This window comes from Halichoeres trimaculatus, unplaced genomic scaffold (assembly GCF_033239565.1).
Source record: "Halichoeres trimaculatus isolate MK-OKI-2021-1 unplaced genomic scaffold, fHalTri1.1 fHalTri1_scaffold_19, whole genome shotgun sequence".
Taxonomy (NCBI): domain Eukaryota; kingdom Metazoa; phylum Chordata; class Actinopteri; order Labriformes; family Labridae; genus Halichoeres; species Halichoeres trimaculatus.
In genome coordinates, this window is record NW_027437197.1 from 14,624,213 (window position 1) to 14,649,970 (window position 25,758).

The window sequence follows — 25,758 nt, forward strand, 5'->3', positions numbered from 1 at the left end:
CAATAAACTCCTGCCTCCAAAGAGAACTTTATTGGAATCATTGCTTTTTTCAGGAGCTAAAAAGTGAACAAGGAAGAAGGAAGAAGGCAGATTGGGAAAACAGACGTGGCTTTTTGTGTTGAAATTCTCTTTGTTAAAGTCAGATGAGGACTCTGGTTTTGGAGAGGATAGTAGGGTCCAGGTCTTTGGGTCTTGGAGGCCATATCGAGGCCTAAATTTATCCCTACTTTGTTCTCCTCTGCATGCTGGTGACAGAGGACTGGGCTCTCTGGGGTTGTCTGCGGTCCGGTGTATCAGAAAGGCCGCTGTTGTTCTCCCTGGCAGTCAGAAACACAGACGTTCCCTCAAGCAGCCCAAAAAGAAAGAACGCTTTCATGGAATATTCTGTTTAGCTGCACAGGCTGTTGTGTATGATACTCCCGGGAGCCATAAAACAAGTCATTCACAGACAATATCTCACCCATGCTCTCTTCGCCACAGACTACAGCAACATAAATCTTACTGATTTCAAGGAGGAGTTGAGACAATGTTCAAAGAGTTTGGGGCATGTGTTGCTCAAATCATGGGCAAAAAGGGCCTGAGAGGCGACATTATTTTTACATACGTGAAAAGAAAACGCTACATGACACAATAAGAAAGTCAGAGGAGCACAAGTCATCCTGAATGGCTTTTACTTTTCTTCTACATCATGCTGATCCCCATGGGGACGCTGTGTGGCAATGTTTAAAAGCTCAGTCACCCAGCGCACAAATCCCTCCCTTCCTCATTAGCAAAACAAGCTAATTAAAAAGCTGCTAATGAGCTGTGCTGTGGGTATCTTAAAAAGAGAGGGAAGTCATTGGCTCTATGAGGCCATGCAATCACATCAGAGGGACCCCTGAACGAATGGATGACACAGCTATAGTCATCACACACTCAGGGGTCTTTCACATCCTGGTTCCAGCTTGACCATAAACAACGGAAAAAGATAAAAATTTAAATAACAACAAGGGAGTCACTGAAAACCAACTGGGACTCACACTGTCATATCCTGAGAGGGACTCAGAAGTACTCTCCTCTCACTCAGGGACAGATGGATCCCCCAATCTGTTGTGGAATAGTGTGCCAAAACACACCTAACAAGCCTAACCTGAGAGTAAAACCTGTTTTCTTTATATGGGAACCAAACAATTTACCATTCCAGATATTTAAGATAGGAAACAGGGGGTAAAGTTTGCAGAAAACTCTTCAAAATGACTTTAAGAAGAACCAAAGCTCTTCAGCTACCTCTAGTGGCCATTCTCTGTAACTGCATATTGAAGTGACATCATCCAGGACTGTACCACTGTACTGAACCGCGGGAGGGGGATTCTAAGTACATAGCGGTGTTTTTATGCTTTCTCCGCAGCTCGTTTTAACACCGGAACAAAGTCTTAAAGTTTGATAACACGTTAAGAGTTAATTTATTAGAGAGGATGACAAAAATGAAGGAGCACCATGATAATTAATTATGGTTTCTCCCGTGTGACAAACAGTAAGTGGAGAGAGACAGGCGCCTTTTCTGAGCCCATGTTGTCAGGCTAAAAAAGTAGCAGGTCTGGAGTAAACATTAATTTTTAATCAAAGCAAACCACGTCAACAGAAACGCGTCACCTGTGCTGAAGTATGGCTACGAAAAAGAAGCGAACACCGAGTGTACAAAGCGACAGCTGGGTTGTCATCGCTGCAGGTGAGTTTACCAGACTTTTAGTCAAAGCTAAGAGATAGCATCCTCTGTTACTCAAATTGAGTGCTACTGTAACTACACTTGTGACAGTTATCGTGTATCGTCTTTGGGTGAACGTGAAAAAAGCGGACAAAATAAAAGCAGGCGCAGCCTCGGAGTACCAAAACTGGAGTCCAGTAAACCTGCATTCTTACTTCTGACAGCCTGCAGGATGCAACTTTACTTTTGCAGGAGATCCGATTAAATCACAACAGATGTAGGATTCATCTTATGTCTAAGTCAACTTTGTGCCTTAAAGAACAAAAAAGGCTGCAGAAATGCTCTATTGGATAAATTGTTGTAAAAGATTACAAATAACATTTCTAGTGCATTTGCAGTGGGAGGAACGTGGAAAATTTCACAATATGTTTTTTTAGTAAATAAAATGTAAACACAAATCACACCGAGGGGCACTTTAGTGATTAAAGGTGAAGAAAATACCTTCAGGCTGTTTTCTGGTTCATAAAATGTAAACATGATACCTTCTGTGTGTTCTTTGAGTGTATAAAATGTAAAGAAAATACCCTCTGATTGCTTTTCATGTGAATAAATAGAAACAAAATACACTGTTAGTGTTGAATTTACATTAAATACCCTCTGGATGTTCTTCTAGTGCAGGGATGTCAAACTCGTGTCATGGAGGGCCAAGAGGCTAGTTTTCTTTCCAACCAAAAACTCCACCGGCTGATTTCACTGATTATCCCACCTTAAAGCAGATAGCAGGGACTAATCAGTGAAATCAGCTGGTGGAGTTTTTGGTTGGAAGGAAAACCTGTAGCCTCTTGGCCCTCCATGGCACGAGTTTGACATCCCTGCTTTAGATACTCTTCTAATGTATAACATATAATATACAATATATAATAAACAAACAAACTTCTTTCAAATTCCTTCTGGTTGCTTTGTTTGTGAATTAATGGAAACAAAGATGTACTTTTGGCGTATAAATCTTTACATAGTGCTTGCTAGATGCTCTTATGTACAAAATGCACAAAATGCACATTGGATGTCTTTTGGTGGGTAAAATATAAATGAAATGCCCCCTGGTTGCTTTTTGAGGAAATGAAGGCAAACAAAATACTCTCCAGATGCGCTTTTAGTGTATAAGTGCACAAACAATGTGTTCTTCTAGAGAATAAAGCCAAGTCACTATTGTTTAATGGCGCCTTATTCATTTTTTGTCTCTAACTTTGCTCCCTAAATTACACTATACTTGTCATATCTCTCATAGCGATGTGATGTATTTTCAGCTTTTGAATTCTAATTACACTTCTTTTTATTTGTGTTAACAGACTCCGTCACTGACACGCAGAAGCACGACTGTGACCCAGCTTTTGTGAGACTAAGGAATCCTTCGACAGGTCCGTCTTTTATTTACTGTCATACCCAAACCTTTTATTTTTCTAATAAATGTTAAAGGTGCTAAAGAAAAAAACACATTTTAAGTTTATTATGCTTTGTTTGGGCAATGTCATTATATTACTCAATAAATATTGAAAAATAAAAGTAATTCAATAATTCACATATTAAAGGAGATGTTTATAATTCTATAAGCATGATATTCTTTCTCCAGCTGACTCCTTCTACTGGTGTGTTGTGTCCTGCAGATGCAGCATCTCTTTTCATGCTAGGCAGCGGTGACGTGCAGCTGTTTGAGGTCAAAGCATTTGAAGAAGATTTCCACTCTTGGTTTGTGGGTCAGACCGTCCAGAGAGGTTTGGTCATAGTAATAAGAAATAACACAGTACCATAATCATTGTGTTTTTATTAAGAACACATTTTTTTTTAAGTTCCTCCCCCAGAAAATGTTAAAACATGTTCTTTATATTCTGGTATGCACCAGTTTGTCATGAAACTACCAGCATGATTTTCTTTACATTACCTGTGCATGCCAATGCTTTCTGAACACATGTCTCTTTCTTCAACAGATGGCAGACTTCTCTTTGTCACTCCAATGGATCCTCTCTTCCTCATTTTACCATATCTGATCAAATCTGGCAAAGAGGTAAGAAAGAGAGACATGTTACTGCAACAGCTGTTTTCATGGTAAGTATTTAATAATGATTAAAATAAAGATATCTAACAGCTGTTTCCAAGTGTTTACAATGCTGTTTTACATTAGATCTGAAGGCATGTGAAGGCTGCTTCACCCCAGCTGAGCCTCTGTCTTATAAAAATCCAAGAAATCCTGAGATACAATGTTTGGGTGTTATTCAGGGTGAGAGGAGATCAATAAATCTATACCTACACCTCCAGTACTTGTGGGCACTCTCACAGGTCTGTGTTCCTTGGCGTAGCACCAAAATGTGGAGGTGTGAAAGGATCAAACTGAGCTTATATAAAGATAGAGGTATATGTGTGAACACTCCTCTCTAACAACACACAGGGAAGAAAACATTTCCAGAAGCCTTTTTTGTGATTCCTGGAAAAAAAAAAAATCAGTCACCAAGTGTGCTCAAACATCCTTTTGCCATCATCACAGATTCATTAAATTAAACCTCACCTGTCCCTAAGTTTTCTCTTGATACAAGTTGTATCATTTTGAGCTCTTGCAGCCTCATGCAATTTTTCACTTTGCAGACGTTGATTGAATTTGAAAGATTCGGGGTTAAGGAGGGCATTTACTATCACACATATAATCTGTCATTCAGTACAAACTCAAGCCCAGCAGGTGGCAGTATTTATCTACAATATCTGACTGGAAGGAAGCGTGAATTCACACATTAAAGGAGATGTATGTAATTCTAAAAGCATGATATTCTTTCTCCAGCTGACTCCTTTTATTATCACAAGATGTGCAGAAATGTTATTGCTGGGCAGTAAAATGTTTTTGCACTGTGGTCCGTGCATATCCAGAATAAGATAAGTCATAGTTCAAATTCAAATGTGAGTCTATAAAAAATTGTGTAATGAGTTGGTGTTATCAAAGCATTTTAACCTACAGCTTTCTGAAGTCAGCAAACTGCAAATGGTTGCAAATCTGAATTCATGTGATGTCCTGTCTCACTCCACGCACACAGAAGTCAAATATCTTTCAAATCTCTCGCAAATATTCTGTCTGCTGCTCAGGGGAAATTCCAGCCTGTGGATCAAGTCGTTATGGATGAAGAATTCCCAGCCTGTTCAAGGCTGCTGAGCTGCTCACGCTCTCTGGCCTCCCTGCACCACATTGCAGATGAAAAAGGTGAAGTGTGTTTCTGAAGCACAAGCTGTGAGGTTGTGTTGGTTTTGTTGTCTAAAAGTTTAGTTCTGTGTTTGCAGAAGTGGCAAACATGAAGTTTCATCGATACAGTGAAGAGAAGACGATGAACTGGTTGAAGAAAAAGGTACGCTACACCTCTTTTATACATGTAGACAGAATATTCACCATCAGTTCTAGTCTTTGTGTTAACTTCCTCTGCTCCTACCAATGACTGTATGTACAGTGGACAGCGTGGCTCCACCGTTTACCATTGTACGGTTTTGAAGCCGAAATACCCCCGTCACAGGCGCAGCCATTGTAGGAGTTTTACAACCAGAGTCTGTGCACTAGTGACTGTGAGGGACTGTGGGAGAATCTGTGTGGAGCTGGGTGACAAAAATAATAATTTTTTTTTTCTTTCGAGAGTCTAATCTCTTCTTGACTTTCCCTCCCGCCACATTTTACAATCCAAGAAAAAAAACACAAGAACAGCAGCTGTCAATCATTAAACATGACGTAAAGCCTTATTTTTAACCTCTTATAACTAATGAAAATGAAACTTTTCATAAAAAAGAGGACTTGAATAGAAGGCAGCCAAATGATATCTTCAACAAACCACAGCAATTGGACATGAGAAACATTTCTACGAGGTGTATTAATTTTTTAAAGTTTGACCACAGCCAATCTGGAATGCCTGGAGAGATGGCTTTTTTGACCTATACTGCAGCCAGCCACCAGGGGGAGCAGTTTTTGTGGCGACCTCACTTCGAGCCGAGCAAGATGATGTCCATTTTTTTTTACAGTCTATGGCTCAAACCCAGATCTGGCTGGTCAAAGCCCTGGATCAGATGTGCAAGACTTCTTTTACTGCCAGATGCTGGAACACAATGCTGTGGGTTGATTTTTCAAATAAAACTCTCCGCATTGACACCAGATCTTATTTCACTTTACAACACCAACAAACTGATTGAACACGGGAGTCAGGCTTGAAGTCAGCCTGACTCCTGTGTTATATCAGTTTGTTGATGTCCTAAAGTGAAATAAGATCTGCTTTCAAAGCAGAGAGTTTGAGATTTTCAGAGACTAATAGAGGCAAAGTGGATGAAGAGAGGCTTGCAACTAGGTCGGGAAGTCCTCTATCACGTGACTCCAGCATCTGTGCTGAGATCTATGGTTTTGACGGATTGAACAGGGACATGAATCTGGCTCTGTGACATTACTCATCATTGTCAGAAACAGAGTTTTGAAGCCTTTCACTAGTAGTCACCATATCAGTTTTTCCGACTTAGCAAGAGTTTAGAAGCCTCATCTTGTGTCCCTTTTCTTTGTAGTATTTTTAGTCATCATGCAGGCTTGAATAGACCTCAGACTTTAAGTTTTATCCTGGTTAGACATATTTGATGTTGAATTGTTGGAGGATTGTTATGTTTGAACTATTTCACCAGGATTTACGATACTGTGATTCCACTGGACAAACTAAACACCTTCCTGTAGGCCTAACTCTTCTCTTCATATTTGTTGATGTAGGTCGAGAGGACGGTCTCTGGGCTCAAGAAGAAACACATCTCAGTTGGAGAAGGAGTCAAATCTTCAACATATGTCAGAGTAAAGTCAGAGTCAGACTGTAGTGAGGGTAAGAACCTTCAGCTTTATTGCTTGAAGCAGTTATTCTTTGACATCTGGTCTCCTTTCTCTTCCTTCATGTTGTTGCAGTGTTGACCAATAGATGGCAGTCATATTTTATGCTTCATGTCTATTGGTTATTACCCTAAAACATCAATTCTCCTACAGTTAATAATTTTAAGCATGAAAAAAACTTGATAACTTATGATTAAGTTCCCTCATTTTATGATCCAGAGGATTTCCTCCGTTACGCTCACGGCCTGATCTCAGAGTACATCAGCGAAGACCTGAGCAGAGCCCTCCTCAAGCATCTGCAGTAAGTGACATTTCAACAGCAATATGATAAATACTTGTGCTGAAGTTTGGTGGCTACTGCATCAAATGTGCTTCTTTTTTTGTACTCCACAGGTTACCCGAGCTCACAAGCCCAAAAGAGAGTGAACCTCCTTCAAAGGTTTGTCATCCTCACATTCTGAGCTCCTTCCTCTTTCTCATCCTTCCTCTAAAACTCCTGCTTTTGCATATTTTTGATCACAGATGAAGACCGTCCTTCTGTTGCTGGTGTGTTTTAACGTTAGTTGATCAGAGCTCTTTCATTAGCGTGTGAGGTCATGTTCTTGTTGTGGTGTGTGCTTCTACTCCTAGTGAAAAGTTTGCGCCTCTTTGTCATAAAAAGCTTTTCTCACTTCCTTATGTGGCAGAAACGGAAACTTTCAGACAAACCGGTGGAGGCCGGAGAGGACTACACCAAATTCAACAGTGCAGACTTTGTTCGGAAAGTGAGTGTGTACAGCAGTCTACCTGAATAGAGCAAAAAGAACTCTGTGGCTCTGATCATCATTTTTGTAGCGTTATGGTCTGGGTGATCATTTGTTTGCTTTCATCTTGGAATCTGCTTTTCTTTCCTGAGACCTTGGCTGATTGTTAGTGCAGCTCTTATTTGCTGACTTCTTTCTCTCTGCTTTGTCTGTCATAGTATACACGGGGGTCAAAAGGGGCTTACCTTGCTCAAATGTGTTTTTTTTTTCTCAGTTTGAATTGAAGTTGATTATTTGTCATGAATTCTCTGCTATCTCTGAGTGAAGTCAACCAGTTCTCGTATTGATTTCTCTTCTCTCCTTCCAGCCGCCGAAGAAGATGACTCCTGCACAGAAAAGTCTATCAAAGGTAGACAAGACTGGCATGAAGCCCATGTCGTCCTTCTTCAGCCCCAAGGCCAAAGCAGGAAAGCAGTAAATGTTGTGGAGCGTCTGGTTTGTATTTGAAACATTTGTAATAAAGAAAAGAAAAAAAAGATTCATGTTTAAAGAGTTTCTTTTCAGGTCTTTAACGATGTGAACAGGATGACTTTCGGCTGCTACATCTTCAATTTAAATGTATTGCTACAGATATTTCCGCTAGTGAATTTAAAGAAAAACTTTTTAAAGAGGGGTGTTGTGCTTTCTTTTCTTCTTGGTCAGGCACTGGAAAACGTCTTAAAGAGTCAGCGAATTGAATATTGAAATAAGAGTTTTCTGAAAAACCAGTGAAAAACATTTTTTTTTTGAGCTTTAAATCATGTTAAGATACTATGGAGGCACCAGATGGACAGAATTAAGCCCTAGAATGCACAAGCACCCCCTCTTTAAGGTCTGTTTTGGTTCAAAAATTCATATAAGAGCGATCAAATGTTCAACAAATCTGAATTATCCTTAAGGTTTTTGGGCAATTAAGAATCATGTTGAGGTCATACACTGCAAAAGCTGAAATTTGAGCATTCTAGTTTCATACAAACACATTGCCAGATTTTTTTTACTCCTTACAAGCATTCAGGTGTCGTTTTATCTTTTAACATCTTGAAAAACCTTTTTTTTTTAGACATATCAGGTACAAGTGGCTCCTATCATGTGTAATAGGACAGATTTTAGTAAAAAATGAGACAAAGACATTTGCTTAGATTTCAGTTTTTGCTTTGCATCCTTCTAAAAATGGAATGGTAGATTTGATGAGGAAGTTTGTTTATTTTTGATCAGGATGTTTTTGCTTCAACTGCTGTGGTAGATCCTCCATTACTTTAATAACACACAAGGTTTTTTTATTTTTACCCACAGTGAAGCACTAATGCTAGGGTCGATTTTTATAGTTCATGAAGTGAGCAACAACAAAAAGAAACAAAAAAACAAGTGTGCGTGGTATCGTGTCAAAAAGTGGCCTCATGATCATAACAGCCAGAGTTCATATCCTCATTTACCCCACAAGATAATATCACAAAGTTTCCTTTTCTTATGGAATAAATCGACCCTTGTGTCTAAAATCAAAACATATGCAGCACTAACCAGAACAATCCAAGCTGCTTTTGAACAATTCAGCCAACTCAGACCTTGTGTTGGCCTTAAAAAAATCAGAGCCTAACTTTTAAATTAAAAACAGGCATTCATGCAGCACCCTGGATGATGTTTACCTCTTTGTGTTATTGCAGTGAAGGACATCCACGTGCGTTTTATTCTTGCCTTTGAAACCTTAAGGAATGCAGCTCTCTGCAGCTCTAGACCTTAAACTCCTCTCTGCCTTAGGTTTATACCTGTCGCAATGCTGAACATTTTCTTTTATTCCATTTCAAAACAACGCCTGATAAAAAAACTGCTCAAGGATTTTATCAGTCTGAACTCAAAGTTACTTCAAGGTTTAATACTGATGATATGGATCATGGGAATGTATTGAGTTTAACATCAAAGATTGTGCTAATAGTTGAATTCTAACCAACAAGGAAAACGGCATATTTAGGCTCAAGTTCCTGAATGTTTATGTTCCTCTTTGTTTTATTTGCACTTTGTAGTCGTTCCTTTCATTTGACCTGACTGAACTGCAAACACTGACACCTAAGCAAGTGTTTGTGTCCAATCTTTAGTGAGAACCTTTAATACCTGGCAAGTGTAGAAAAAATGTTTTACTTCAAGACATTAAAAGACAAAAATGACACCAGTCGGGTAAGAAAAATCTAGAGCTGGCTAAAAGCTTTATCTTTATTTGACTGCATCAAAATGGTGTGAAAGCTTTATACCAAGGCAGAAGATGCTCAGTGAGGATTTATAACTTCTGGATATAAAATATGTTTTATTTATTGTGATAAAGTCAGACTTTTGCTGTGTGTTTATTGTGAATGCTGGCTGCAGTAAACATTGTGATTTATTGTGCAGCCTTAGAGCAGAGCCAGTGTGATGATTTTTAACACATGAAAACATCTGCTGTAAAAAAGAGTTTTATCAACCTGATATACATATTTTAAATTTTGCTAAATCTTTTGACTTATTATTTAGGATGGATTTCTTTCTTAGTGTCTGTCTGTACAAAGTGGTTTGTGCTCTACATGCTGCAGGTTTCAAATGTCTCTCAGGCTTCACTGCTTTTTTAATTTGGGCTTGAAGCGCAGCGTCTGGAACGCACTCTCCACCACTTTGGGCAGGTGGATCGGGTTCCTCTGCAGCCGCAGTCTGCTACTGGTGGACCCGCTCTGGCTCTGGTTCTTCTTCTTCTTCTTTGTGGCTTTGTCGTTGGCACAGTCATGACCCTCTTTCTGCTTCAAGTCCTCTGCGACCCGAGGAACCCGCAGAACCCAGTTTGAGTGGAGGTCGTGTTCGGCCGAGCTGGAGGCCACTGAGAAAGAGGAGAGCAGAGGAGAAGGGTCTGAGAGGCGTGAGATGCTTTTATAAGGCCAGGACTCTCAAAACCAGAAGTGTTGTTACTCAGGTATGTTGTAACGTTCTGCAGGCTCCAGTATGCATATTAAAGTTTGGCTACTCCAATCCTTACCCACATTTGAGCTTTCCCTACACCATCCAACCAGTGGCAGAATAAGAAACACTTATAACATTTGATAACATAAAAAGAGCATGTCAACATTTCTGCTTACAGAACAGCAAGCATGAACTCCAGCTAAGATAAGATTAATAACAAATTAGGACTTTGCTCCTGCCGACTACACCAAAACTACCATTGACTGAATTCCTGGCCACTCCTGATCTCAACTTCCCCTGGAAAACAAGGAACACCCAACCCCAAAAACGCAGTGAGTGATTATGGAACATACATTTAAAATCCTTCTTCCACTGGTGTCAAGAAGTATCCCAATAATTTAAAATTCTGGCACTGATTTCTGTTTTTCATTAGCTTTAATCATCAAAGTTAAGACAAAAGAAGGCTTGAAATATTCCACTTAAAAGCTGATGAACAAAGAAAATGTGAAAGTTGGCTTCAAATTCTTTTTCAGGGGCTGCAACTGTACAAGTGTTTTTTTAAGTGTCTTCAATGAAAAATGTACAGTCAAAATAGATGTTAAAAATGACTTTTAAACAGAAACATATAATAGCAGTGCAAAACACTCAAATATCTGTTCTCTGATTTAATCTTTTAGATAGATATATGGCTTATAATGTAATTCCCTCCAAGCACAAAGACACAAGTGGCTTTATAATTTATTTGCAGCTTAATCCACAAACAAAACACAAAATCTAGTTGGCTGCGTGCTGTCTGCTGGAGGTCATCACACAAATAAAACTCAGATGTGATACTAAAATGTGTTTTAACAACTGCTAACAACAAAATGACGACTTATAACTGCAACAATTACATATAACATCCTTTTTTAATCTAAGTTTACCCTTTATATTGATGACTGTTTGGTTTTTGGAGTAAAAAACTGCAACTTTAAAGTTTTTTGTCTACTTTGGTCAAACTGGGATTACCCTCATCCAAACAGGACAATCCTACATTAAATTATTACTTCACCTTTACAGTTTGAACTCACCTATAAAGTCAACATCTGCATTCCCATCGTCCCTGTAAGGCTTCCGTAGAGGCTCGCTGTCACAGCTGGCGATGACTTCATCAAAGAACTGAAGTGTGTCCTCTTCATCTGGGACTGGAGGTGCCGTGTGTTTGATTCTTGTTATCTGTGTTGTAGAAAAGAAAACAGAAGATGTTTTTTCTGGATCTTACCTCTTTGTCCTCTTCTCTAACTGTTTCTTACCTGTTCCCTGCTCTGAGGCGGCGGGGGCGCTTGCTTCTTTTTGGAGGACACTGTGGCCTTGCTGTCAGCACTTTTTAAGTCACTCACACTCTTTGTGTACTGCCGCCTCAAAGCCACAAGCGCCTCCAGGTACTCCAGGCAGTTTTGGTTCTGAGAGTAGAGCCAGATCCGGTCCTCCTGCCTCTGATAGTAATACAGGGTGGATTCGATGCTTACGGTGCTTTTGCTCCGTTTCAAAGTCGAGCCTGCGGTGGTGTGAGTTTTCTCTCCCACCACGAGCATGGAGGTACTGCGGACCAGCCGGACGGTGCAGGCGCTGTGGTAGTCCTGCTCTGACCGAAACCCACCACCGCCACCAGACCCAGAATCCCGCCCTCTGTGTCCAGGATGGTTGGGACGGAAAACATTATTAATCTTCCTGAACATACCTCAAACTTCTAGGGTGAACGTATCCTTAGATTCTTTTTGTGTAAGAAGCATTCGTCCATATTTGTCCTTCAGAGTCCAACAATAATCCCTCTGGAAAACAAAACTGTCTGTTCACATTGAGCAGTAGCTGTCCGTGGTGCTGAAACAACCAAATGGCTTCTACTTTGTGCCACAGAAAGCTCCAGGTCCCTCGCCTAACATGCTGTCATCATGGCTGTAATGTTATCAGATATCACTTTAGCAACCAGGCTGAAACTCTACACTCTGTGCTGCCATCACAACAGAGCAGCAAGCCTGTGTCGGATATCCTGACTCATAACAACAAAATAACTCTAACAACTACTGCAACAAACTCTGAGCATGCCAGTTAATTTATTTCATTTGTATGGGCCCATCTTTGTGGAAGGTATTTCTTTTTTAATGCAGAGGAAATTTAAAGAACAATCAAATGAGATGTGAAGAGACTGAGCTGACATGAAAATGTGCAAAACAACAGCCATTTTTATTCACTTTTTTGAGCTGTTTGTACCAAATTAAACAAAGTTATCTGTTGTAACCCCCCCAGTTTCTTCACCTCATAAATAAAACAACAAGTCGTCTCATGTTTCAAAGGCTCCCATTGTTGGGCTTCCCCACTGCAAGAGAAGGAGGAAGTCTGGCCACAAGAGGCTCAACCAAAGCCAGTCATACATGCAGACGTACAGTCATAAATAAAGCCTGGAAGTTTCCATCACTCTCACAAGGTAACTGATTTAGATCCAGACCTGGTTTGCAACAAATAACCGATGAGGTTCCACAAAAGAATTGAAATAATTGTAAGAGATTTATCTTTCAGATGACTCAAAAGAACAGCTCAAGTATTACAGTGAAGACTTGTTGAAGCCAAGCAATACAAATACAAGTGAAGGAAAACTTCAAAAAAACCCAAAAACAAATAAACCATGTGCTCTAAAAGGTGCAGGTATCAGAAAACGAAAACAGGAATAAGAATCTGACAAACTTTCACTTTCCTGATATTTTCAACAAATCAAAGATTAATTTCTGTTCTGCTTCTGCTTTCACATGTGCACCTGCTTCATTTACAGGGAAATAAAACATCTGTGGTTATGTTTTGCAGATTATTTTGCGTGCATAAGGTAAAAAACTGACATTTCTCTTTATTTGGGGAGAGAAAAAACCTGAGGAAAACAGCAAACCCTATCCTGGGAATGCTGAATAAAGGGATTTGGTTGATTTTTTTTTAATTAACACAAATGTATCTTTGCTTCTGTTGAATTAGGAATAGAAAACCACCTGCACTCCCACTTCCTCTTTGTGTCTTAAAAGACTACCAGATGACCCTGCACGCTTATGCCAACCCTGAAACAAATACAGCGTTCACACTGTGTAACCAATATCGACACAGAATGTACTGTTTTTCAGAAGAGTGTATTCTCCCGCTGTGATAAAGACGGAGGAAGGAGGAAGGCCACTCTGCACCCCGAGGTGAAGGCTGGCTTTGAGACTGATTCACGCCTCAGGTAGGAATATGTTTGTGATTTATTTACGACTGTGGGATACGATCTTTCAAATTCAGATTCTTGTGTTTGGGGATCGATGCGCTGACCTCAATACACAAAAACCAAAACAGATGAAGACTGGAACTATCAAGCTGATGTTTGTGTTCTTTTATTTCTAGTTTGAATGCTTTTGGTTGTGTAATTGTTACTTAATTCTCAATAGCCCTCTCCTTAGTATGTGGGGTATCAGGTATTGAAACAGTGTGTACTTTTTTAGCTTTGGATGCCTGTGACTAAATGTTTTGTGCCTTTGCAGAGATGCTGAGATCTGTCAGTTGTAATTCTATGTGTAAATGATAAACTGAGGCAGGATATGGTTGAAATTGCACTTACTGTCTTCAAATTCAAGGTTGTGCATGATGTCTTCTTAAAATCTGAACATTTTATAAACCTTTTGCTCTTAAAGAAGGAAAAAGTGGGATATTTCATTATTTGTTGGTTATTATCCTCAGATTTAACTGGCACATATGTGGCTCCTTGTACTTGATCGTGGCACAGTTTCTTCATTTTTTTTCCAAGTCAATTTTTTGAGTTTATGACCAAAAATTAGGGAGAAATGTCCCTTTTGTCCCCCCACATTTTTCAGATGGCAACATATAGTTTCTTTATATTGTTTTTTGTTTATTTAAACATAAACAGTCTATGAAATAAAGGGAATTAAATTCCATAAAAGTAATTGGGTATGAATTCAACAAAAACAAAAATGTTTTTGCAGATTTATGACAGTACCTTTAAAGCTCCCGTGAGGAACTTTCAATTTGTGTGGACTTTGACGCCCCCCTGTGGATAAACAGTACTTCTAAGATCTTTGCACACTTTGTCTTGCACATGTGTTAGTTTTGCTGTCCGAAAAGTTAAAAAAAAAATCTCATTCTTATTTCTTCTAAAAGTCAGCTGAATCTCTTGTTTTGAGTTTTTGCAGTTCATCACTTCAGCTCCAGCACAAACAGGAACTAATGGAGAACCATGTATGTTACAGTCTGTTTGTAACCAGCTTAAAACTCCTCACACAAGCTTTAAAAAATATATGGATGCATGTTATATCTGCGTCTAATTTTATACAATAATGACAGATGTGTTTCATATCTTGCCCGACAACTCCTGAGTCTTTCCTCTCTTGCAGCCATGCTTTGCGAGGGCAGACTGTTGAGCATGACCTATGGTGAATTGGATCTGGATCCCCTCCATCCTCAGCCGACTCTCCAGAGTACTTACAGGCGCCCGAGAGCAGCTGCTACCTACATAACTAGCCCTGGCAGACACACTCCATTAGTTCATTATGACTCCCCTGAGCAGACAGCAGCTCCTCCATCAGAGGAGATTTCTCCGCTGCATTCCTTGGATCTCCACAGACAGATCACCCCAAAGATCGAGATCCCCGCTCAGGCTCTCTCAGGTCCTGATTCTCCGTTTTTGGTTCCCTCTTTTTGTCAAAGCTTCTGTCAGAACTACAATGACCTCCACATTGGGGGCGACCAGGTGTTGCCTCTTTCAGCCAGTGATGGTGATGTGCGTGTTGGCACTGATGTGCAGGCTGCGGGCCCCTTCCTGCAGTCATGTGACGTCCCCTCGGCTGTGGAGGAATCCCCTCCAGGACAGGTGCCTCAAACTAGACTTCTGCACCGGCTTCAAGGAGGCTCAAACCGCTGGAGACAAGGAAGCACCCGTGACCGCAGTTTTCTGTTCCAGGGACGTGAAGGCCCCTTCTCAAACTCTCTTCTGAACCACTACCTGGAGCAGAAGATCCTGGATTTGTACCAGCAGTACATGATGGAGAACATGGCCAGGGAAAAACCCGGCTCAGGTTCTGACGCTGGTCCTGTCTGCCCCCTGCTGGGCTCAGAGCTGGTCCTGACGAGCCTTGATCAAATCACGCTGCAGCTGAGTCGAGAGAGGAACCTGGAGGCTGGTCTGGCCAAGGACATGGTGCTGAGCTGCCTGTTGCGGGTGGCAGGGGACATGCAGTCAAGTGAGATCAGCACTCCTCTTCTGCAGATCTCAAATGAAGCCTCCAGGGAGCAGCTCGGGGAGGAGAAAGAGGAGTAACCTGATGTCAAGGCACTTACTCATCCAATGCTAGCTTTTATTTTAGCCCCATTATGATCAAACTCTCTCAGACACACTCATTTATTTGAGTCTGTAAGAGACTGCAGACGACTCTGAAAACAGATTCTATTTTGCATTTCCAGAAACATGTACTTAATGTTACAGCATCATTTAGCTGTGTGACTGTGAGCTGTGATTGGACAGTTTTAATTCTCTAAAAGAATGATGAACACAGGACATGAAACAGAGAGTAATCTCTTCTCTTTGCTCTTTCTTCTGTAAGGCAAGCGTTCAGGTTTTCTCATCTTGTCTGGATTCTGTTCCACAAAACAACTGGCCAACAATACATTATCCTTAAAGAGGTCACCATCAACATCCAGACTCCTATAGAGCTAAAAAACAAATATATTCATCTCTACAGAGCTGCAAAGGATTTTATTTTTTCAGACTTCTTAGAACTCTTATAATTTCCTTAACCGCTCAGATGAAAGTTATACTTTCACTGATGCCTTTGATTCAGGTTGAAGGTTCAATGATTTCTTTTCTCCTGTTGTACATCTCTTTTCAGAAAGCGAGGTCATACAGAGATTATCCGATAGATAATAAAAAGTTCTCAGTCTTTCAGTAACTTCGACCGCCTGAGTATAAAGATGTTAAACTGGAGTTAAAAAATCTGCTCCAATTGAAGAAGTCCTAACTCCAATTTTAAGCCTTTAACTATTTGACCTCTTTACTAAAAGAGATTTCAGTTTCCTGCTTTGCAAACAGCTGATGCAGGATTTTTTTTTCACAAATCATCCTCTGAACGCAATAATTTTTAAAGAATTTTGAAAATGTCAGAGTTTGAGCAACCTCTAACAAATGAAAACATGCTAAATCTAAAAGAGGGTATGGATTCTTAAAAGAATTGGCACAGTATAATACAGAGACATGCATTGTGAAGTATGCAGCCTTGATAAGCATAAAAAGGTCCTCAGTGTGTTTCTCATGCTTTGATAAAAAATCACTCATAAAGAAAACAAGAAAAACAGAACATCTCTACTGTCTTTCCTCTTCCTTCTCAGATTATTTCCAACATCTTGATACAGACTCTTCATCTTTCTGCTGATGTAAAGTGGAGCAGCAGCCAAGCGCCTTGTGTTTGGGTGAAGAGAATCAATGTTAACCCAGAAAGAATCCCTATTGAAAAATGTAAACAAAGGCTGATTTTCTAGTACTGTGGTTTGATGGTTCTGCCTTTTTTTTAAGTTATTTTTTGGGTTATTTATGCCTTAATCAGAGAGGACAGGACATTGGATAGAGCAGGAAAAGGTGAAAGTGAAGAATAACGTGTGGGAAACGACACAAGCTGAACTTTAACCTGCTTCAGGGTAGGTCAGGATGAAACGCTTTTCTCCATATTCTATTCTTGGGTGCAGATTGGATTCAAATTGCGATTCTTCAATGTTTCCAATTTTTGTGGTTTTATACACTTCTTGAACACCAGACCATGTGAAAAATTGGATTATTGATGATGATGATGATGATGATGATGATGATGATGATGATGATGATGATATTGTTGGTGTCTGCAGACTATATCAGGAACCATATTTCCCCCTTAAATGTACATCACATGAAAAAAAAACATTAAAATTAAGGATTTAAATTTGAAAAACAAACAAAATAAGTTTTTAAACAAAAAAACAACAACAGATATTTACCTGAATTATTTTTTTTTTTCATTTCCCACCCCTACAGAAGGGCAAACATCATGGGACGCGACCTTGACCACTAGGCCATCTGCCCCCCTTTTGTACTGTGCTTCATTGGATATTTATATTTGGAAAGTGGAAATAAAACTTCTGTAGCATCAACTCATGGTTTGACAAAAAAATAAGTGATTTCAAGTGACAAGGTTCACCAGCGTAAATGTGCAGACAGTGAAACATTAGCATAGTAGTTGTACTGGCAACTCGTCACAGTAGGTGGCAGTAATGCTCCTAAAACTGCCCTAAATGAAAGAAGAAGAGTAGCACTAAAATCTCCTTATGGATGCTTTAAACCCCAGAAGTCCAAAAAGGTTCATTTGACACTTCAAATGATCCATCCTTGGTCATCCTACCTGTGCCCCCTTAGTCCACCAGTCGTAGGACAGCTTGAAGGCCCCCTCATCCCTCCTGGTTCACAGTCATGTGGGCCATCAAGAGAACTGCACTGACCTTGAAAGAAAGAGGGATGTATTATGACTCTTGCAAGAAAATTAGTGAAACAGGCAGAATTTTTGGTATATGGAAAAAATCAGTTGCATGCTTGCACCATTTTTTCTTTTCATTGCAGCGTGTTAAAAACAAATACAAAAACAAACATTTTACATAGTCTAAGCAGATAACAGACTGCAGAAGCATAAAGTGCACACGCTTGTTGAATGGAGCATCCTGATGCAGCCAATGATGAAGTCATCATCAATGACGTCATTCAACTCCTGCAGTTTTACACCTAGTTACAAGGGAGAGGCACCACCACCACCTCATCTATTAACCACAGCGACTTTGGCTCTTATCCTCCACTCCTTCCATTGTCATCCATCCATCCTGTCTTTTGCACCCTGTTGTTGCTGCTGATAATCTATGATGTCATCAGGGCCGGCAGTAAATCTGAAGGAGCTTCAGCTGTTAGTGACACAGCTTCCTGCCATGTGTAAGCAAAAATATAAAATGTGTGTTAAGGATTTAGAGCCCTACAACAGAAGAGAATCTCAGACTGATGAATCTGCACTCACAAGTGACATGTTATTCTTCACGTTTCCTCTTCTTCAAAGCGTCCAGAAACCCCCGCAACTCCTTTCCAGCTCAGTGCAGCCGTGGCCTTCTGAGCCCCGCGTTTGATCAGCTTCCTTGTTTCCTGTCCAAACACAGAGCCACAGGAGGAAAGCGCTGTTTACCAAGTCGAGCGCCGCGGCCCAGGAGCCCTGTGAAGTCTCAAGGCCGCAGAGACACATGTTTGGTATTTCTGCCTCCATCCGGATTCAACATCCCAGGTACATGTTAAAGGAACCGAATCCTTGCAGACCTAAACAAAAACACACTCGCACATAAATATGATTCAGCCAATGTCAGTAGCAGCAGATTCAAACAGACTGATTTCCACAGACCTTGAGAAAATGAAAAACAGACCTCTTGTTCCTGCACAGGTTGAGAATTGTTTAAAAGGCTGAAGGTAAAGCTATAAACTCTGCTCTCTTCATATTTATTTGCAAACCCTGGACTTTCCCAAATAACACAAATTATTCACAAATAATTCATCCTTCCCACTCTTAAAACCCTCATCTGAATTATACTTTGTTGGAGTGCTCATACTGTCTCAACAGAAGGGCAAAGAGTTTAGAAATTTTCTGTAATTAGAAGTAGTTTTTCTCTAAAGAAAAAGTGAAACTAAGAAACGAAGGATAAGCCCTGAAATAAGAGCAGGGACACAGACTGATAAAAGTGATTTAAAAAGTGTAAAAGAAAGCGAGAAAACACTTCTCTCGTGGTCTGTCCATGAAACTAACTGGGAGGTTGAAGTGTTGGAGTGTCTTTCAGAGGTTCATAAAGTAATTTCCTTGTCACAAAGAGCTTTTAACATGGAGGGCGGAAAAGGCAAGGCCACAAGATTTCATATCAAAGCCAAGGTCCCACATACACTCTCGCTATTGTGGCTTTAATCCTGTAGCACTCTGCTGCTTGCCTTTATTTAAAAAGCTTTTAGTATGAACCTTGTTAATTGGAACAGTCGTGTGCTGTTTACTTATATTTTTTCTTGCTTTGTGGCTGCATGATTCGCCTTCTTTCAAGGCCTGCTGACAGTCGAGCTGCTTTGAGCTCTTTACAGGGTTAGACATGGATACACATGCTGCATCATGTGCACACAAACACATGCACTATTCTCGTTTAACTCATAAAGGATTCTGATGTATACTTTTAGTAAATGCACTCCCAAACTGAGATGCTTCAATTAATAAACACTGTGCAGAAAGTGTGTTTTGTTTTCCTCAATTCTAAATCAACCTTGTGCTTTTTTTTCAGATCACATCCACCACAGTGACCTAATGTCCGAGCAGCATGCTGGAACATTTAATGACAACCGCGCTCTGTATCGGGCTGATTGACACTAGGACACGTAGGTGGTGGAACGGGAGAGAACACACATTTCCCGGTCAGTTAGCCGCTCAAGGTTGCAGGGAGCCTGCAGCGGCACAGGTGACCTTGGCTAAGCTGGAGCAGACAGAGGAAGACCTTGAGAGACAGCGGGGCAGCAGGATCTGGCACTCAAAGAGCTGGGGAACATAATGTGGTAATGCATGACTATATATCACTGCACAGAGGGCCCATGTGACTGAGGATGACTTGTGGCTTGGAAAAACAGATTTTTATGCACTCACATGTTTATTCTTTTTTTCTCCTTATATTGACTTCCAAATCACTTTTCCTTCTACATCCTCTGCAAGCTTTTGCAAAAAGCAAGCATTCTAAATGATTTATCACACTAATGTCTTGCATTTTAAAACAGGTTTTGATTCAGCTTAAAATACTTAAAATGCATGATTTACAGTAAAGAGCTTCATCGAACATCAACACAAATCCAAGAGAAAATAAATCTTTCATGTTCAGAAAATAAATTTCAAAAGCTGATCCGACTATTTGGATCATTTTTCAAGGCTGTGCGGGGTTTACCAACCCTGTCTGAGTCTGTCTTATAATGCACAGTTAGAGAAAAAGTCATTACAGCTAGTCACTGAATGGTAAAGAGGCAAGAGTCAAAGAGATATGGAAGTCTGTTTTAGACATGCAGGAAAAAAAAAACATGCCCCAAGAAGACAAAAAAAGGAGAAATAAGGAGAAACTAAGCATTTCAAATTGGTATCTCATTATTTGGACTTTTTTACCTCATATTTCCCCCTTTTTCTTCTTCTTCTTCTTCTTCTTCTTCTTCTTTTAAACCATTTTTATCTTTTTACTTTATATTTCAACCTAGTATCTTCTCTTGACTTTTATCCCATAAATTTGCTATTTTTGATTTTTTAGATGTTGTAAATTTAATAGTTTGTTATTATTCAGACATGTTCATTTTGTTATTTCTGCTCTCCACTAAGTATCTCAAGATTTTGACTTGTAATTATGTAATTTTGATTTATTTTCCTCATAATTGTTCATGATAAATCTCATGATTTTCTCATGAATTGTATTTTCAAATATTAAGCACTGCTTATTTACTGTTTTTGAAGGTTGAACAATATTGTTGATGTTGATTTTTTTAGTTGTGATTAGCTGGGGGGGGCACTTTTTCTTGCACTAGATGGCAGCACCTGTGGCTAAATAACTTGAAGTACTTTGTCGCACTAATTAAGGTTTTCCCTCCAGTTCTTGCTTATCTTGAACTTTGCTTTGGATAAACATGTCTGTTTAAGGAAACTGTAGAATTGTAACATGATTTTCTTCTTTTGTTGATTTTGGAGGTGTAATTTTTGTCTTTAAAAATCCCAAAATGACACATTTTCAGGACTTGTCAGACAAGAGTGTCAAATTATATCTATTGTGTTTTTTTTTTTTTCAAACTTTAAATAGCATAAATATGTACTTAGATTTCAGTTTTTGAAGTTGTTTGAAAGGGATGGAAGGTGCGCTCTCCCCACCTCCCATCAGGTTTTGGCGTCCCACTTTAGCACCTGGAGGGCAGGGAGCTACCAGAGTAGAGCAATTGTCAATTCTTTTGACGAGAGGGAACCTGATTGAAATCTGAATCATAATGTTGTTCTGTTGGAAAAACTCAGAGCCAGTTAATTGTAAGAAAACCACAACAGATCAGGAGTTTTGGCTTCATACTGTCAAGATGATCTCAGAGTGAAGCCAAGATGGTCTTGGCTGGAAGTTGTTAGAGGCTAACTGTTAGCTGAAGGAGAATCACAGATGTCTGATATGGACTAAATTCTTAATCTTTGAGATGCAGAGCATTTAAACAGAGCTTGAAGGCCGTTCTGGCTTTGTATATCTTTAACGGTGACAGGGTTTATGGTGTTATTTAACAGATTCATTACAGAATCAGTCACGACCTTCTCAGTCATTTGTTATTGGTGACTTCATTTTGTGAGACAGGAATCAACTGAGCAACATTATCATTGTGGTAAGACAGATAAACGTCCGTAATGACTCTTTGTCTGACATTGTGGGCAGCTGAACCACACAGAAAGCTAAAACCGTGAATCAGTCTTAGTGAGCATTGACCCTCCCCATCATAACTCCACCCAGGCAGATCAGAGATGTGTATTTGGAGAACTGAAGGTAAAACTTATTTTCTAATCTTGCTCCTTTTCTCATTGATGCACGCATTTCATCATCCTTTGATTTGTCTCCATATTGTTAAATGTGTCGATTCTTTGTGCTTCCTGTGAGGCCTCATCAGAGCTGATCTTAGCATCATACGGTCTCGAGGATAAGATGTTTTTCGATTAAAGCAAACAATGCTTACATGGCCTTAAAAAATCTCTCTATAGCTCTTTCGCTTCCTCATTTGAAAGCTATTACCCTCTGATATTTAAGTTTTGTATTGCCTCTCTGAAAGGCTCAAGGTTTAAGGAGTTAAACACGACTGGGAAAACAGTGCAAAAGATATTACACACACTGAGCTCTACAGAGGAGCAGATATGCAAGTTAGAGGTAAAAACTTCCTCTGGTGAAGGTGAAGCTGTAAAAAAAGAATTTATGGAGACATATATCGGAGAGAAATGAAAGCCCATTTCAGACACGTAACTACGGAAGAAAAAAATGGAAAAGTAGAATTTATGAGACACCCAACATTTTAATTTAGTACCTCCTAATTTTTTACTTTTAATCTAATTTTTTCTCCCTCTTTAAAAATAATTATTTAACAATTTACGCTACATAATAATTTCACTTTTTCCTTCAAATTTCAGTCAATTATCTGATGATTTTTTACTTTTTCTCATAGTTTCATCTTTTTTAAAAGGGACTGTGCAGACTTTCAAGTGGTCTTGAAAAAGTCTTCCTTATATGCCTGATTGTGAACCACACTTTAAAATAAGAATCAGCACCGATATAGTTTATTCCTAAATGCTACTTCTTAGCGTCTGGATAGGGTTGAGCAGACTGGTTTGATTTACAGCGGGTCAGAGTCTCTATGACAACACCACACCAGCAGAAAAGTTTAGTAGTGAGAAGAGAGATCTTTGTTTTTCTTCATCAAAAGGGATTTCTGTGATTCATTTTGTAGTGATGGTAGTCACTGGAGCCTAACAGTCAGACAGAAAAAGGTCAGAAGAGCAGAGGAGAGCTAAACGGGAGAGTGATACAACCCAAGCTAAAGGCTAACACAGGGGCTAAAGTACAGTCCACATGCAGCAAACTTGAAAGTCTATCAATAAAATATAGATTGAGGTTACGTTAGCTCTGCTAACTAGATGAACACTAGAAGGACATAACGAGGATTATACGAGGATAACGCTGATGTTACACATTACAGACATGTCTCAGAGCACTGGGCTGCAGTAGCACTAAACATAGAAGGCTGCTAAACTATGGTATAAACTGATAAAGTTTACTTTTTGTCACGTTTCAAACAGTAGTGCCACTCAACTGTTGATAAATACCTTACCTCATTGCCTTGTATCCAGTAGAAAGTAGAATTGAACAAAGGAAAGTTGTATTAAAAACAAAATTTGATGTCTATTTCTTTCCAAAACAGACGCCTTGTAAAGAGTGACATCTTCATGGCAGTGCACAGGAGACTCTGGGCCTAAAGGTGTCACTGCAGTCCAGTCAACACAGATAGTCCTCATGGCATCTTTAAACAAAGTTTCAAGCTACTTGCTGATAATTCTGACTTTTTTCTCATTTCAACTGTTTCATAATTTTGACATTATCTCGCAAAAGTTTTTTGCTTTAATGGTCTTGACTTTAAATCTCATTATTTCACAAGGTATCACATAGTTTTTCTTTTTAATCATAATTTCAGTGACCTTGATCTCGTTTTGTTTTTTTGTTCTTTTTCTCACAGTTTTGTATTGTATGTTTAAACACAATTTCAACTAACCATGTATCTTATGATTTTGACTTTTTATTTTCTGATTTCAATTTTTTATCTCATTAATTAGCCTTAGTTTCTCATAAACTTGATAGTTTTGCATTATTATCTGATAAATTTGCATATTTTAAAAAAGGACATTTTATCTTTTAATTCTCATTAAGCATCTTCACTTTTGTAATAATAATTTCAACCTAGTTTTTGATCATTTTAAATTTTAATCTCATAGTTTTGATTTTTTGCCTCATAATTTTGACTTTTCCCTTACAATTTTGATGTTGTGATTCATAATTTCGACTTATTATCTATAACTTCAGTCTTTGTCTCACAATTTTGAGTAAGTTTCCCATAATTTTTAATGAGTGTCTCATCATTTTACTGCTCTTAAAATAATTTTGTCATTTTCACTCGTAATTCTTATCCCACAGGATCACAGTTTTAAGGTTTTATCGTTATTGCAAACTTGTAACTCATTACAAATTTAAACTTTCCATTAAGTTCCTTATGATAACTACTTTTTATTTTATCTTATCTCTTTTTATCCCAGTATTTAGACGTAGTATCTCATAATTTTGACTTTCCTCTCCGTTTTCTTTCCTCCCATATTTTCACCTGACAGAAACAGGCTTTCAAAAGGAGAGAAGTCGATGTTGGAGGTGTAGAAGTTTCAGTCTTTGCTGCAGATTGCCCTCCGACTTTTAGTGGAAGAGCAGTGATGTACAGAGCCTTTTGATAATTGTCAGGAAGTGAGGTTCTCAGAGGATGATTAGTAGTTTTGCTGCACTTCACAAGAAAAGAAAGAAAAGTTCAATATCTACTGGTTGGCAGAAGAAAACATTGCATTTTCAAGGACGCACAGATCTTTAACCACTCAAGTATCACAGAAGCAAAGTCAGACAGAGTGACTCACCGCCTGCCGGTAAATAACTTAGAGAAGTCGAAAAAATTGTTGTTCCAAGATGCTCGAGTCTGAAACGATGAATGCTTCACTGACAGATGAAAATTTTGAGGATTAGAATCACATTTATTCATTGTTCTTCTGCATCTCATCATCTTAAAAGAGGATCGTCAGGTTTTATTCCCTACATTACCTTTCCTGAGCCTTCCCCTTTTCCCCCTCACCCCCTTACCCTCACTCCCCCCCGTGTCTCCTCCTGGCATGCCGACATTGTTATTAGTGTCATAATTTACCTCCTTATGCAAACATGACCCTGTCCTGGATACGCTGTAAGGCAAAATATTCATACTGTAGTCACTGTGAGACCAATAAAGGATGAGATAGCAGGGACATAAATTATTGCTTCACTGCAACAATATTTCACATTTCAAGCAGCAGCGTCTGCGCACACCACATCACACACACACACACACACGCACACACACATTCATGCATGCAGGGCTTAGGTAAGTTTTCTGTAAAGGTTATACATATGGAGAAAGGAGCATAATTTTAACAGGTGACATATATTTGGATAAGATAAACAGATCACCAAGGACAGGGGAGGGTAGAAGAAAGGGTATGAGAGGGCTGCAGGCAGGTAAATCATATGCAAACAGGAGTCAGGTGAGGCTATCTGCATTTTAATGCCTCTTATATGTCTGTCTGTATTTTTTCCTGGGCTACCGTGGAGTAAATCCTTGGTGACTCAGTTGGTGTGAGATAATTGGACTGAAGGTGTGTATTGTGAGAGTGAAGATGGTGTGAAGTCGTGAGGAGGAGTGGGCCCATCAGCTGGAACCAGGGGATCATTGTGCTGTATGAATCCAGTAGCTTGTGCACACTCATGGGTTTGACCTTGGCAGGCTCTCCCTCTTCTCCCCCCCTACCATCACTACCACCACTGCGCTCCCTGTACATGTTAACCCCCCGGCCCCCAGGGTCCCACTCAACCTTGGCTAATTAGCCCACGTCCCAGTGGCATATGTTCAACACATGATTTATCCACAACAAGGACATTACAACTGCAGTGTCCCGCCTCTGCACCGCCTCCTGCTCACTTTTTTAACCAGTCTGTTTTCATGGGTGTCACACATCACGGGATTAATCTCTTTAGATACATGCATCCAAAATTCTGACGTATCTTCAGTGAAGTGAATGTAAATGTCGCTTCATTTT

At 39.5% G+C, this 25,758-nt stretch overlaps 3 protein-coding genes across 5 annotated transcripts; 2 read left to right on the forward strand and 1 right to left on the reverse strand.

The window, feature by feature from the left end:
* Positions 1 to 1,323: 1,323 nt before the first annotated feature.
* Positions 1,324 to 7,821, forward strand: rnaseh2b (ribonuclease H2, subunit B). The gene is made up of 11 exons (XM_074695236.1): positions 1,324 to 1,708; positions 3,034 to 3,102; positions 3,349 to 3,456; positions 3,670 to 3,746; positions 4,811 to 4,925; positions 5,003 to 5,067; positions 6,450 to 6,555; positions 6,780 to 6,861; positions 6,954 to 6,999; positions 7,247 to 7,324; positions 7,671 to 7,821. Exons 1-11 carry the CDS (start codon positions 1,645 to 1,647, stop codon positions 7,779 to 7,781), a joined length of 921 nt encoding a protein of 306 aa, XP_074551337.1. The 5' UTR covers positions 1,324 to 1,644; the 3' UTR covers positions 7,782 to 7,821.
* A 132-nt stretch (positions 7,822 to 7,953) lies between these two features.
* Positions 7,954 to 17,118, forward strand: LOC141808575 (TLR adapter interacting with SLC15A4 on the lysosome). 3 transcript variants are annotated; one of them, XM_074695239.1, is made up of 3 exons: positions 7,954 to 11,448; positions 13,402 to 13,499; positions 14,662 to 17,118. In XM_074695239.1, exon 3 carries the CDS (start codon positions 14,664 to 14,666, stop codon positions 15,582 to 15,584), a length of 921 nt encoding a protein of 306 aa, XP_074551340.1. In that variant the 5' UTR covers positions 7,954 to 11,448; positions 13,402 to 13,499; positions 14,662 to 14,663; the 3' UTR covers positions 15,585 to 17,118. The 3 variants fall into 3 exon arrangements, with proteins under 3 accessions (XP_074551340.1, XP_074551341.1, XP_074551339.1); XM_074695240.1 differs by having other exon boundaries at positions 7,954 to 10,271; positions 13,405 to 13,499; XM_074695238.1 differs by having other exon boundaries at positions 7,954 to 13,499.
* Positions 9,606 to 12,110, reverse strand: c9h13orf42 (chromosome 9 C13orf42 homolog). Its single transcript, XM_074695241.1, has 3 exons — positions 11,551 to 12,110; positions 11,329 to 11,473; positions 9,606 to 10,178 (listed from the first exon to the last, which is right to left on the reverse strand). The coding sequence occupies exons 1-3, from the start codon at positions 11,974 to 11,976 to the stop codon at positions 9,922 to 9,924; spliced, it is 828 nt and encodes a 275-aa protein (XP_074551342.1). The 5' UTR covers positions 11,977 to 12,110; the 3' UTR covers positions 9,606 to 9,921.
* Positions 17,119 to 25,758: the final 8,640 nt, after the last annotated feature.

Coding starts and splice junctions, on each gene's coding strand:
- rnaseh2b (XM_074695236.1), top strand. CDS start 1,645: ATGGCTACGAAAAAGAAGCGAACACCGAGTGTACAAAGCGACAGCTGG. Junction 6,862..6,953: donor GCCCTCCTCAAGCATCTGCA/GTAAGTGACATT, acceptor TGTACTCCACAG/GTTACCCGAGCTCACAAGCC. Junction 7,000..7,246: donor AGAGTGAACCTCCTTCAAAG/GTTTGTCATCCT, acceptor CTTATGTGGCAG/AAACGGAAACTTTCAGACAA.
- c9h13orf42 (XM_074695241.1), bottom strand. CDS start 11,976: ATGTTCAGGAAGATTAATAATGTTTTCCGTCCCAACCATCCTGGACAC. Junction 11,474..11,550: donor CGCCTCAGAGCAGGGAACAG/GTAAGAAACAGT, acceptor TCTACAACACAG/ATAACAAGAATCAAACACAC. Junction 10,179..11,328: donor TGCAGATGTTGACTTTATAG/GTGAGTTCAAAC, acceptor CCTCTTTCTCAG/TGGCCTCCAGCTCGGCCGAA.
- LOC141808575 (XM_074695238.1), top strand. CDS start 14,664: ATGCTTTGCGAGGGCAGACTGTTGAGCATGACCTATGGTGAATTGGAT.